At 51.1% G+C, this 13,438-nt stretch overlaps 1 protein-coding gene across 3 annotated transcripts in view; it reads left to right on the forward strand.

Moving 5' to 3' along the window:
* Window positions 1–13,438, forward strand: part of LOC143981548 (cell adhesion molecule CEACAM1-like) — a 93,050-nt gene that overhangs the window by 8,231 nt on the left and 71,381 nt on the right. For all 3 annotated transcript variants that reach the window (XM_077479491.1, XM_077479489.1, XM_077479490.1), the window contains exon 2: window positions 9,512–9,609. In XM_077479491.1, the coding sequence (XP_077335617.1) occupies window positions 9,512–9,609 (98 nt within the window). The remainder of the gene's footprint in view (window positions 1–9,511; window positions 9,610–13,438) is intronic.

The following is a 13,438-nucleotide window of genomic DNA, read 5'->3' on the forward strand; positions in this document are numbered from 1 at the left end:
GCAACGCACACCAGAACCCACCTTCCTGTACACAACGCACACCAGAACCCACCTTCCTGTACACAACGCACACCAGAACCCACCTTCCTGTACACAACGCACACCAGAAACCCACCTTCCTGTACACAACGCACACCAGAACTCACCTTCCTGTACACAACGCACACCAGAATCCATCTTCCTGTACACAACGCACACCAGAACCCACCTTCCTGTACACAACGCACACCAGAACCCACCTTCCTGTACACAACGCACACCAGAACCCACCTTCCTGTACACAACGCACACCAGAACCCACCTTCCTGTACACAACGCACACCAGAACCCACCTTCCTGTACACAACGCACACCAGAATCCACCTTCCTGTACACAACGCACACCAGAACTCACCTTCCTGTACACAACGCACACCAGAACCCTCCTTCCTGTACACAACGCACACCAGAATCCGCCTTCCTGTACACAATGCACACCAGAACCCTCCTTCCTGTGCACAACGCACACCAGAACCCTTCTTCCTGTACACTACACACCAGAACCCTCCTTCCTGTACACTACACACCAGAACCCTCCTTCCTGTACACAATGCACGCTAGAACCCTCCTTCCTGCACACAACGCACACCAGAACCCACCTTCCTGTACACAACGCACACCAGAACCCACCTTCCTGTACACAACGCACACCAGAACTCACCTTCCTGTACACAACGCACACCAGAACCCTCCTTCCTGTACAGAACGCACACCAGAACCCTCCGTCCTGTACACAACGCACACCAGAACCCTCCTTCCTGTGCACAACGCACACCAGAACCCTTCTTCCTGTACACTACACACCAGAACCCTCCTTCCTGTACACTACACACCAGAACCCTCCTTCCTGTACACTACACACCAGAACCCTCCTTCCTGTACACAATGCACGCTAGAACCCTCCTTCCTGCACACAACGCACACCAGAACACCCCTTCCTGTACACAACGCACACCAGAACCCACCTTCCTGTACACAACGCACACCAGAACCCTCCTTCCTGTACACAACGCACACCAGAACCCACCTTCCTGTATGCAACGCACACCAGAACCCACCTTCCTGTACACAACGCACACCAGAACCCTCCTTCCTGTACACAACGCACACCAGAACCCTCCTTCCTGTACACAACACACACCAAAACCCTCCTTCCTGTACACAACGCACACCAGAACTCACCTTCCTGTACACAACGCACACCAGAACCCTCCTTCCTGTACACAACACACACCAAAACCCTCCTTCCTGTACACAACGCACACCAGAACTCACCTTCCTGTACACAACGCACGCTAGAACCCTCCTTCCTGTACACAATGCACACCAGAACCCACCTTCCTGTACACAACGCACACCAGAACCCTCCTTCCTGTACACAATGCACACCAGAACCCACCTTCCTGTACACAACGCACACCAGAACCCTCCTTCCTGTACACAACGCACATCAAAACCCTCCTTCCTGTACAAAACGCACACCAGAACTCACCTTCCTGTACACAACGCACGCTAGAACCCTCCTTCCTGTACACAATGCACACCAGAACCCTCCTTCCTGTACACAATGCACACCAGAACCCACCTTCCTGTACACAACGCACACCAGAACCCTCCTTCCTGTACACAACGCACATCAAAACCCTCCTTCCTGTACAAAACGCACACCAGAACTCACCTTCCTGTACACAACGCACGCTAGAACCCTCCTTCCTGTACACAATGCACACCAGAACCCTCCTTCCTGTACACAACACACACTAAAACCCTCCTTCCTGTACACAACGCACACCAGAACTCACCTTCCTGTACACAACGCACGCTAGAACCCTCCTTCCTGTACACAACGCACGCTAGAACCCTCCTTCCTGTACACAATGCACACCAGAACCCACCTTCCTGTACACAACGCACACCAGAACCCTCCTTCCTGTACACAACGCACATCAGAACCCTCCTTCCTGTACACAATGCACACCAGAACCCTCCTTCCTGTGCACAACGCACACCAGAACCCTTCTTCCTGTACACTACACACCAGAACCCTCCTTCCTGTACACTACACACCAGAACCCTCCTTCCTGTACACAATGCACACTAGAACCCTCCTTCCTGCACACAACGCACACCAGAACACCCCTTCCTGTACACAACGCACACCAGAACCCACCTTCTTGTACACAACGCACACCAGAACCCTCCTTCCTGTACACAACGCACATCAGAACCCTCCTTCCTGTACACAACGCACATCAGAACCCTCCTTCCTGTACACAACGCACATCAGAACCCTCCTTCCTGTACACAACGCACACCAGAACCCACCTTCCTGTACACAACGCACACCAGAACCCACCTTCCTGTACACAACGCACACCAGAACCCACCTTCCTGTACACAACGCACACCAGAATCCACCTTCCTGTACACAACGCACACCAGAATCCACCTTCCTGTACACAACGCACACCAGAATCCACCTTCCTGTACACAACGCACACCAGAACCCACCTTCCTGTACACAACGCACACCAGAACCCACCTTCCTGTACACAACGCACACCAGAACCCACCTTCCTGTACACAACGCACACCAGAACCCACCTTCCTGTACACAACGCACACCAGAAACCACCTTCCTGTACACAACGCACACCAGAACTCACCTTCCTGTACACAACGCACACCAGAACCCTCCTTCCTGTACACAACGCACACCAGAACCCTCCGTCCTGTACACAACGCACACCAGAACCCTCCTTCCTGTGCACAACGCACAACAGAACCCTTCTTCCTGTACACTACACACCAGAACCCTCTTTCCTGTACACTACACACCGGAACCCTCCTTCCTGTACACAATGCACGCTAGAACCCTCCTTCCTGCACACAACGCACACCAGAACACCCCTTCCTGTACACAACGCACACCAGAACCCACCTTCCTGTACACAACGTACACCAGAACCCACCTTCCTGTATGCAACGCACACCAGAACCCACCTTCCTGTACACAACGCACACCAGAACCCTCCTTCCTGTACACAACGCACACCAGAACCCTCCTTCCTGTACACAACACACACCAAAACCCTCCTTCCTGTACACAACGCACACCAGAACTCACCTTCCTGTACACAACGCACACCAGAACCCTCCTTCCTGTACACAACACACACCAAAACCCTCCTTCCTGTACACAACGCACACCAGAACTCACCTTCCTGTACACAACGCACGCTAGAACCCTCCTTCCTGTACACAATGCACACCAGAACCCTCCTTCCTGTACACAACACACACCAAAACCCTCCTTCCTGTACACAACGCACACCAGAACTCACCTTCCTGTACACAACGCACACCAGAACCCTCCTTCCTGTACACAACACACACCAAAACCCTCCTTCCTGTACACAACGCACACCAGAACTCACCTTCCTGTACACAACGCACGCTAGAACCCTCCTTCCTGTACACAATGCACACCAGAACCCACCTTCCTGTACACAACGCACACCAGAACCCTCCTTCCTGTACACAATGCACACCAGAACCCACCTTCCTGTACACAACGCACACCAGAACCCTCCTTCCTGTACACAACGCACATCAAAACCCTCCTTCCTGTACAAAACGCACACCAGAACTCACCTTCCTGTACACAACGCACGCTAGAACCCTCCTTCCTGTACACAATGCACACCAGAACCCTCCTTCCTGTACACTACACACCAGAACCCTCCTTACTGTACACAACACACCAGAACCCTCCTTCCTGTACACAACGCACACCAGAACCCTCCTTCCTGTACACAACACACACCAAAACCCTCCTTCCTGTACACAACGCACACCAGAACTCACCTTCCTGTACACAACGCACGCTAGAACCCTCCTTCCTGTACACAACGCACGCTAGAACCCTCCTTCCTGTACACAATGCACACCAGAACCCACCTTCCTGTACACAATGCACACCTGAACCCACCTTCCTGTACACAACGCACACCAGAACCCTCCTTCCTGTACACAACGCACATCAAAACCCTCCTTCCTGTACAAAACGCACACCAGAACTCACCTTCCTGTACACAACGCACGCTAGAACCCTCCTTCCTGTACACAATGCACACCAGAACCCTCCTTCCTGTACACAATGCACACCAGAACCCTCCTTCCTGTACACAATGCACACCAGAACCCTCCTTCCTGTACACAATGCACACCAGAACCCTCCTTCCTGTACACAATGCACACCAGAACCCTCCTTCCTGTACACAATGCACACCAGAACCCACCTTCCTGCACACAACATACACCAGAACCCTCCTTCCTGTACACTACACACCAGAACCCTCCTTACTGTACACAACACACCAGAACCCACCTTCCTGTACACAACGCACACCAGAACCCACCTTCCTGTATACAACGCACACCAGAACCCACCTTCCTGTACACAACGCACACCAGAACCATCCTTCCTGTACACAACGCACACCAGAACCCTCCTTCCTGTACACAACGCACACCAGAACTCACCTTCCTGTACACAACGCACACCAGAACCCTCCTTCCTGTACTGCTATGCTAAATGCTAAACTATAGGCAGGACTAATGGGCCCCATGCCATCCAATAGGCAGGGCTCTGACAGGTCCCCTTTGTAATGCTTCCCTATAGTCAAGACTCACATACACATCCTCTATAATTCATGCCCCCCTCCCCCCACTGTAACTTATATTACACTATAGGCAGGACTGTGACAGGTACACTTTGCAATGCAACACTACACTATGGGCAAGACTATGACAGGGTCCCTTATATATGCTAAACATCATCCATCCCTCTCCACAATGTGTCCACATCCACGCCCAGCATCATCCATCCATCCATCCCTCCAGTATCCACATCCAGGCCCAGCATCATCCATCCAATAGGCAGGGCTCTGACAGGACCCCTTTGTAATGCATGCTTCCCTATAGTCAAGACTCACATACACATCCTCTATAATTCATGACCCCCTCCCCCCACTGTAACGCATATTACACTATAGGCAGTACTGTAATGGGTCCCCTTTGTAATGCATGCTGGGCTGTAGGCAGGACTGTGACAGGTACACTTTGCAATGCAACACTACACTATGGGCAAGACTTTGACGAGGTCCCTTATATATGCAAAACATCAACCTGACTAACTATGATGTAACACTTCTACATACACCCAACACTGAGATATTCATTACACCAAGTGTGACCCCCTATAATAGGGTGACCAGATGTCCCCGGATTGAGGACACTGCCCCCGGACCAAGTCTGTCCCTGGGTTTGACTTCAACAGGAGCTGGGGCAATTTTCAAAGACAGTCAGTGCAGAATAAAAACAAAATCTGGTTTGAACTCTGTCAAATATGATTGTATTGAGAACTGTGCATAAGTTGTACTGTTGCTTTGTTTTGATTAATAAAAACGTTTCTGTTAAAAAAAAAAAAAAAAAAAAATCTGAATTACACCCCCCTCCCCCGCTCCTACTAGCTGTACTAGGGGATGTATTTTTTCCATTATCTGTGCCCCTTTCTGATGATGATGTGCTGGTCGGAGCGGATGGACTATTTCTTCAGTTTCCGGCACATGCCCATTCAGCTCCGTCTCACATTGGCTCAAATCCCGGCCAGCCGCCTGCCTGCTTATCTCCTTGCCTTCCCCGGCAGAGTCATTTTCCTCCGGGCCCCACTCAGTAGTAGCCGGGGCCTGGAGAGTGAGATCCGAGAGGCTGTGAGGCTGGCGGGGGCGACAGGCAGAGACAGGCTGTGAGGCCGGTGGAGGCGACGGGCAGAGAGAGGCTGTGAGTCCAGTGGAGGCGACGGACAGAGAGAGGCTGTGAGTCCGGTGGAGGTGATGGGCAGAGAGAGGCTGTGAGGCTGCCGGGGGTGACAGGCAGAGACAGGCTGTGAGGCCGGTGGAGGCGACGGGCAGAGAGAGGCTGTGAGTCCAGTGGAGGCGACGGACAGAGAGAGGCTGTGAGTCCGGTGGAGGTGATGGGCAGAGAGAGGCTGTGAGGCCGGTGGAGGCGACGGGCAGAGAGAGGCTGTGAGTCCAGTGGAGGCGACGGACAGAGAGAGGCTGTGAGTCCGGTGGAGGTGATGGGCAGAGAGAGGCTGTGAGGCCGGTGGAGGCGACAGGCAGAGAGAGGCTGTGAGGCCGGTGGAGGCGATGGGCAGAGAGTGGCTGTGAGGTGGGTGGAGGCAATGGGCAGAGAGAGGCTGTGAGTCCGGTGGAGGCGACGGGCAGAGAGAGGCTGTGAGGCGGGTGGAGGCGACGGACAGAGAGAGGCTGTGAGGCGGGTGGAGGCGACGGACAGAGAGAAGCTGTGAGTCCGGTGGAGGCGACGGACAGAGAGAGGCTGTGAGGCGGGTGGAGGCGACAGGCAGAGAGAGGCTGTGATGCGGGTGGAGGCGACGGGCAGAGAGAGGCTGTGAGGCCGGCGGAGACGATGGGCAGAGAGAGGCTGTGAGTCCGGTGGAGGCGACGGATAGAGAGAGGCTGTGAGGCGGGTGGAGGCGACGGGCAGAGAGAGGCTGTGAGGCGGGTGGAGGCGACAGGCAGAGAGAGGCTGTGAGGCCGGTGGAGGCGATGGGCAGAGAGTGGCTGTGAGGTGGGTGGAGGCAATGGGCAGAGAGAGGCTGTGAGTCCGGTGGAGGCGACGGGCAGAGAGAGGCTGTGAGGCGGGTGGAGGCGACGGACAGAGAGAGGCTGTGAGGCGGGTGGAGGCGACGGACAGAGAGAAGCTGTGAGTCCGGTGGAGGCGACGGACAGAGAGAGGCTGTGAGGCGGGTGGAGGCGACAGGCAGAGAGAGGCTGTGATGCGGGTGGAGGCGACGGGCAGAGAGAGGCTGTGAGGCCGGCGGAGACGATGGGCAGAGAGAGGCTGTGAGTCCGGTGGAGGCGACGGATAGAGAGAGGCTGTGAGGCGGGTGGAGGCGACGGGCAGAGAGAGGCTGTGAGGCGGGTGGAGGCGACAGGCAGAGAGAGGCTGTGATGCGGGTGGAGGCGACGGGCAGAGAGAGGCTGTGAGGCCGGCGGAGGCGATGGGCAGAGAGAGGCTGTGAGTCCGGTGGAGGCGACGGGCAGAGAGAGGCTGTGAGGCGGGTGGAGGCGACGGACAGAGAGAGGCTGTGAGGCGGGTGGAGGCGACGGACAGAGAGAAGCTGTGAGTCCGGTGGAGGCGACGGACAGAGAGAGGCTGTGAGGCGGGTGGAGGCGACAGGCAGAGAGAGGCTGTGATGCGGGTGGAGGCGACGGGCAGAGAGAGGCTGTGAGGCCAGCGGAGACGATGGGCAGAGAGAGGCTGTGAGGCGGGTGGAGGCGACAGGCAGAGAGAGGCTGTGAGGCCGGTGGAGGCGATGGGCAGAGAGTGGCTGTGAGGTGGGTGGAGGCAATGGGCAGAGAGAGGCTGTGAGTCCGGTGGAGGCGACGGGCAGAGAGAGGCTGTGAGGCGGGTGGAGGCGACGGACAGAGAGAGGCTGTGAGGCGGGTGGAGGCGACGGACAGAGAGAAGCTGTGAGTCCGGTGGAGGCGACGGACAGAGAGAGGCTGTGAGGCGGGTGGAGGCGACAGGCAGAGAGAGGCTGTGATGCGGGTGGAGGCGACGGGCAGAGAGAGGCTGTGAGGCCGGCGGAGACGATGGGCAGAGAGAGGCTGTGAGTCCGGTGGAGGCGACGGATAGAGAGAGGCTGTGAGGCGGGTGGAGGCGACGGGCAGAGAGAGGCTGTGAGGCGGGTGGAGGCGACAGGCAGAGAGAGGCTGTGATGCGGGTGGAGGCGACGGGCAGAGAGAGGCTGTGAGGCCGGCGGAGGCGATGGGCAGAGAGAGGCTGTGAGTCCGGTGGAGGCGACGGGCAGAGAGAGGGAGCTGAGCTCAGCTGATGATGTCCAGCAGCAGGAGTAGAGGGGGAGGGGATCCAATTGGGGGGCTGCCAGTGCCTTCAAGGCCTCAACACAGGTGAGCGTTGGGTGTCTGTGAATAGACTACATGGCACTGTGTCTGTCTCTCTGGCATAATGGATGGTATCAGAACTCACAGGCAGCACCACTTATTGGTCATGTTAACAAAATCAGCACCCAGCAGCCATGTTATGTGACACACTGTGACAGAGCCCGCCAGAGCCATGATAGAGCGCCCCCTGCCTGTGAGTTATCATAATGCTGCCAGAGCCAGCCAGAGCCATGATAGAGCGCCCCCTGCCTGTGAGTTATCATAATGCTGACAGAGCCAGCCAGAGCCATGATAGAGCGCCCCCTGCCTGTGAGTTATCATAATGCTGCCAGAGCCAGCCAGAGCCATGATAGAGCACCCCCTGCCTGTGAGTTATCATAATGCTGATGATCTTAACCAGTTGCCGATCGCCTGATAGCAGATTTACTGCTACAGGGCGGTCTCACTGCGCAGGATCACTTATATACGTGATCCTGCATTTCTGGGTGTCAGAGCCAATCAGCGGATCCGGCGGACTCGCCTAGTGGTCTGCATATGTAAACAAGGCAGTTCACCATTCTGTCAGTGTGGAAGACATTGATCCTGTGCTCCTGCAATCAAGTACAAGGATCTATGTCTTCCCTTAATAAAAGCACCTCCCCCACAGTGAGAACATACTTGTTAGGCACACATTTAACCCATTGATTGCTCTAGATGTTATCCCCTTCCCAGACAGTGTCATTAGTACAGTGACAGTACATATTTTTAGCAATGATCACTGTATTAGTGTCACTGGTTTCCACAAAGTGTCAAAAGCGTCACTAATGCCGCGTACACACGAGCGGAATGTCAGACAGAAAAAGTCAGACGGAATCTTTTCATCGGATATTCCGATCGTGTGTGGGGCCTCATCTGACTTTTTTTTAAAAAAATTCTGACAGACCTCGAAATAGAACATGTTTTAAATATTTCCGACGGAACCAATTCCTATCGGGAAAACCGCTCATCTGTATGCTGTTCCAATGGACCAAAAACGACGCATGCTCTGAAGCAAGTATGAGACGGAAGCTATTGGCTACTGGCTATTGAACTTCCTTTTTCTAGTCCCGTCATACGTGTTGTACGCCACTGCGTTCTAGACGGTCAGACTTTGGTGTGATCAAATGTAGGCAAGACAGTTTAAGTGGAAATCTGTTGGAAAAACCTTCTGAGTTTATTATAAAGTGAAAACTGGTCGTGTGTACGCGGCATTAGTGTCCGATTTGTCCACCAAAATATCGCAGTCCCGCTACGAGTCGCTGATTGCTGCCATTACTAGTAAAAAAAAAATATGTCCCCGGATTTCATTTTAAAAATCTGGTCACCTTACTCTATAAATGATAAATAATTCATGTGTGAGATGGAGAGGAAACACAAGTCTGCCGGGCAGAATCTTCTTCCCTTTTATTATTTTATATACATTGTATTTATTTATTTTAATTCTCATTCTTTCCACACAGACCAGAGACCCCGACTGCAGTGATGTGTCCCCTCCGTGTCCTCCTCTCGTGTCCCCTCCGTGTCCTCCTCCTGTGGGCTCTTCTCTGTCCATGCACAGGTATGTAAGAACATTATACAGTATTATCTTTTTTTTTATTGTTTTAATATTTAAACTTTCTTTTATTGTCTTCGTTTTTTCTTTTATATGCTCATTTTAAAATACTACATAAAAAATGCACAAAGTTGTAAAAAAACCTCCTTTATCTGATGTGTAAATAACTTGTCCATGCTTTGTATCAGGAATGTAATGTGTAATTATAAAGCGGACATATTATAGAATAAAATGTGTACTTTGTATCTCCAGTCACATTCCTTCCATGAATGGTGAGATGTGAGGTGATTCCGCGCTATGGTCAGATATTTATAGTGATAGGTAGGGATGACCCCCTGGTTCGGTTTGCATCAGAACAGGCAAAAAATTTGGATGAACACCGATAAAGTCTATGGGACACGAATGTGAAAAATCAAAAGTGCTCATTTTAAAGGCTTATATCCATGGTATTGTCATAAAAAGGGTTTGGGGACCCGGGTCCTGCCCCAGGGGACATGTATCAATGCAATTTTTTGTTTAAATGGCCGTTTTTTTCTTTAATAATGCTTAAAGTGAAACAATAAAAAATGAAATATTCCATTAAATATCGTGCCTGGGAGTCCCCTAATGCCGCGTACACACGACCGGACTTTTCAACATCAAAGGTCCGACGGAACAATTCCGGCAGACCATTCGATCGTGTGTGGGCTGCAGCAGACTTTTGATTTGCAAAAATCCGACAGACTTTAGAAATAGAACATGTTTCAAATTTTTCCGCCAGAACTCCACCGGACCCAGTTCCTACCGAGAAATTCGCTCGTGTGTGTGCTAGTCCGACGGACAAAAACCGGCGCGAGGGCAGCTATTGGCTACTGGCTATGAACTTCCTTATTCTAGTCCGGTCGTACGTCATCACGTTCCAATCCGTCGGACTTTGGTGTGATTGTGTGTGGCCAAGTCCGTTCATTCGGAAAGTCCGTCAGAACTCTGTCAGAACTCCATCAGACGGACCTAGTCCCTCGAAAAGTCCGGTCGTGTGTACGCGGCATTAGTCTGCCTGTGTCAGTAAAATTCCATTCCTCTTACTGATCAGTCAACTCCGGTCATGTTGATTAGAAGACAGATTTATTACGGAGTCGTGAATAAATAACACCAAAATAAAGCTCTATTTGTACGAACAAAATGATAAAAATTTCATTGGTGTGATTTTGGAGTGATAGTCACTGGCTGGACTCCCTTAATAAGTCCTACATCTGCCGGTCCCTTGGTCCAGAGTTTCTCTGGAACCTGGTCCAAAGGATCAGCATCAGTCACCAAATATCATGGTGTTATGGACTTTCGCACATGGGCAGATGGTGTAGTGGTGAGTGACCTCATCTCCCCTGGGTCACTGACAGAAGTAGCCAGTAGAATAACTTTCATACATGTCTGGTATCCTTGTCTGCTTCCAGTCTTGCAATTCCTGGCATTGTTTTACAAAATCCCCACAATCCACCCAAGCCCTATCTTTCGGTTTACTGAGGGACAGATGGGGGGTTGTTTCCTTAAACAAATCCTTTTCCTCTGGTGGCAGAGCACAAGATGATGCACAAAACCCTTCATTGTTCCAATAGACATTAGTTAACTGTAACACCACTTCCTTTTTCAAAAAGAAGTGTGAGGTATAGTCTCTGTCCGGTCCTGGTGTCTTTTTAACCCACATAGTGCAATGCACTCTGCCGATTGGCTGGAAATCTACTGACCTTTTAGACCCCATGACTTCCCTTGTATGTTTAACCATTTTCTCGATCGTTTCTGAAGTAATTTTGTCTTTAAGGTATGCATCTAGTGAGTAATAGTAATAGTTTTCATCCCATGGGTGGAAAACAAGTTCTTTCCCCACCTTCACTGTGAACCCCGTGTCTTGTGCATGTATTGACATGTGCATTGCTGACATCAAATCTCTTCCTAGTAAGTTTACTGGGCATACAGTTGATAGGATTACCCTAGTAGTTACTCGCATCCCTATCCTGGGATGTTCTACTGTGACATATTCAGACAGGGCCTCTCTTACTGGTGTACTATTTACTCCCTGTACCAAAATTGATTTTGTGAATTGTTTTATTTGTGGTATGTCCTCTGGATGTATTAATGTCCTGGATGCTCCAGAATCTACCAAAAACGTAACTTCTATCCCTTCAATCTTCAGGGTCACCTGCAGTAGGTTATCCACATATCCTACCCTACCCAGGTGACTTATGCTCTCGATGTCTAGTCATTCTGTCCTGCAGGGGTCCTGATCCCTTTGGACAGTCTCTGGCCAGATGTCCCTGTCGGTGGCATGTCCAACATACAATTTTTTTTACCCATTCCCTATCTTGCCATCCTTCTCTGTTCCCTTCATTCCTACCTCTTCCTCTATACCTGCCCCTTCCTCTCCCCCTGTTGCCGCCCCAACCTCTCCCTCTGTTCTTGGGCGCGGCATCAACAGTATATTCCTCCCCATCATCCTCATTATTGTCACCTTACAAGAAAACTTTCACTCCTTCTTCTTTCCTTTCTCCTTAAGCCAACTTTCATTATGTTTTGCCCATTGTAATGTGTCTAACACTCCAGCTGTTCTATATGTGACCATACTTTTTGTGATATACTCTGTGTGCTCTGGTTTTAATCCATTAACAAAAGTAATCTTCAGCTGTTGCTGATATGCACTATTAACGTCCTCTGATTCCGGTAACCCGGAGTATGATTTGAAAATTTCCCTTAATCTATTTAAATAATCGTTAACGTTTTCCTTATCCTCTTGTGCAGTCATATTGATCTTTTGCCAATCTGTGCGCTGGATGAATCTATTAGTTATTCGTTGGAGAAGATTATTTACTCTCGCATTTAAATCTGCGTGATTTGGAGCAAGAGGGAGTTCTCTATTCCCTTGGTGGTCCACTGCACATGGTTCCCAGTCTCCTTTTACTGAGGCCCAATCTGGCCCCAATACACGTCTGATTGCCCGCTCTACCTCCACCCCATTTAGTTTATAGCTATCTTGTAGCCCTTGAATATTTTCAACAAATTCTGCTGGACCTAATTTGGGGTGCTTAATATGTTCGGTGGCTTTTTGCACATCACTTTCATTCCAGGGCCAATATACAGTCATAGTAAGAGGCTGGACTTGTCCATTTATGTTTTGGCCTGCCAATGGATTAGGGACCTCAATCAGAGGGCGCATATTCTCCTCCTCGTTCTCCCCAGGGTATCTTGTAAGAGCTCTTCGATTTCGGGCTGTTTCCCCCGCCTGTGCCCACCCCTTAGCAATGGCTTCCATTAATGTCTCTATCATGGATCTGTTTAACCTAGGGCTGTCATGGGCTGCTTGTGCAATAGGGGAGACGCCCAAGCCTTCCTGTGGGGGCTGGTTGGGTCCCTTCTGGGGGGTGGAGGCTTGAAGGGGAAGAAGGTGTGACTGCAGGATGAAGGGGTTAGTTCCAGCCCCCTGCGGCAGGGTGAGATATGTTGGCTGTGGAGGGGGCGGGGCATGATAGGGCGGTGGTTGCTGCACTATACACATAGTATCATCTTCTCCATCAACCAAAGGCAACTGCATTTGGGATTTATTCCTTTGGTTTGATTTAGCTTTACTTTCTGCTCTACTCTGCGCTTGGTGCAACCATTCCTCTGCTACTTGAAGTCCATATCGCTTCTGATCCTTTGGTCCAAACATTTTAATTCTATCTACTAAAGCTTGACAACCCCTCACTGTTAGTTTCCCATTAAACCCACAGTCCTTTTCCCACTTATGGCAATATTTAACATTCTTTGGACTTTTACCATGCATAAATTTCTTATCACCTTCTAATGGTACATTCGGTACACAGCAACA

This window comes from Lithobates pipiens, unplaced genomic scaffold (genome assembly GCF_037356315.1).
Source record: "Lithobates pipiens isolate NorthernLeopardFrog02 unplaced genomic scaffold, aLitPip1_a1.2 Scaffold_16, whole genome shotgun sequence".
NCBI lineage: Eukaryota > Metazoa > Chordata > Amphibia > Anura > Ranidae > Lithobates > Lithobates pipiens.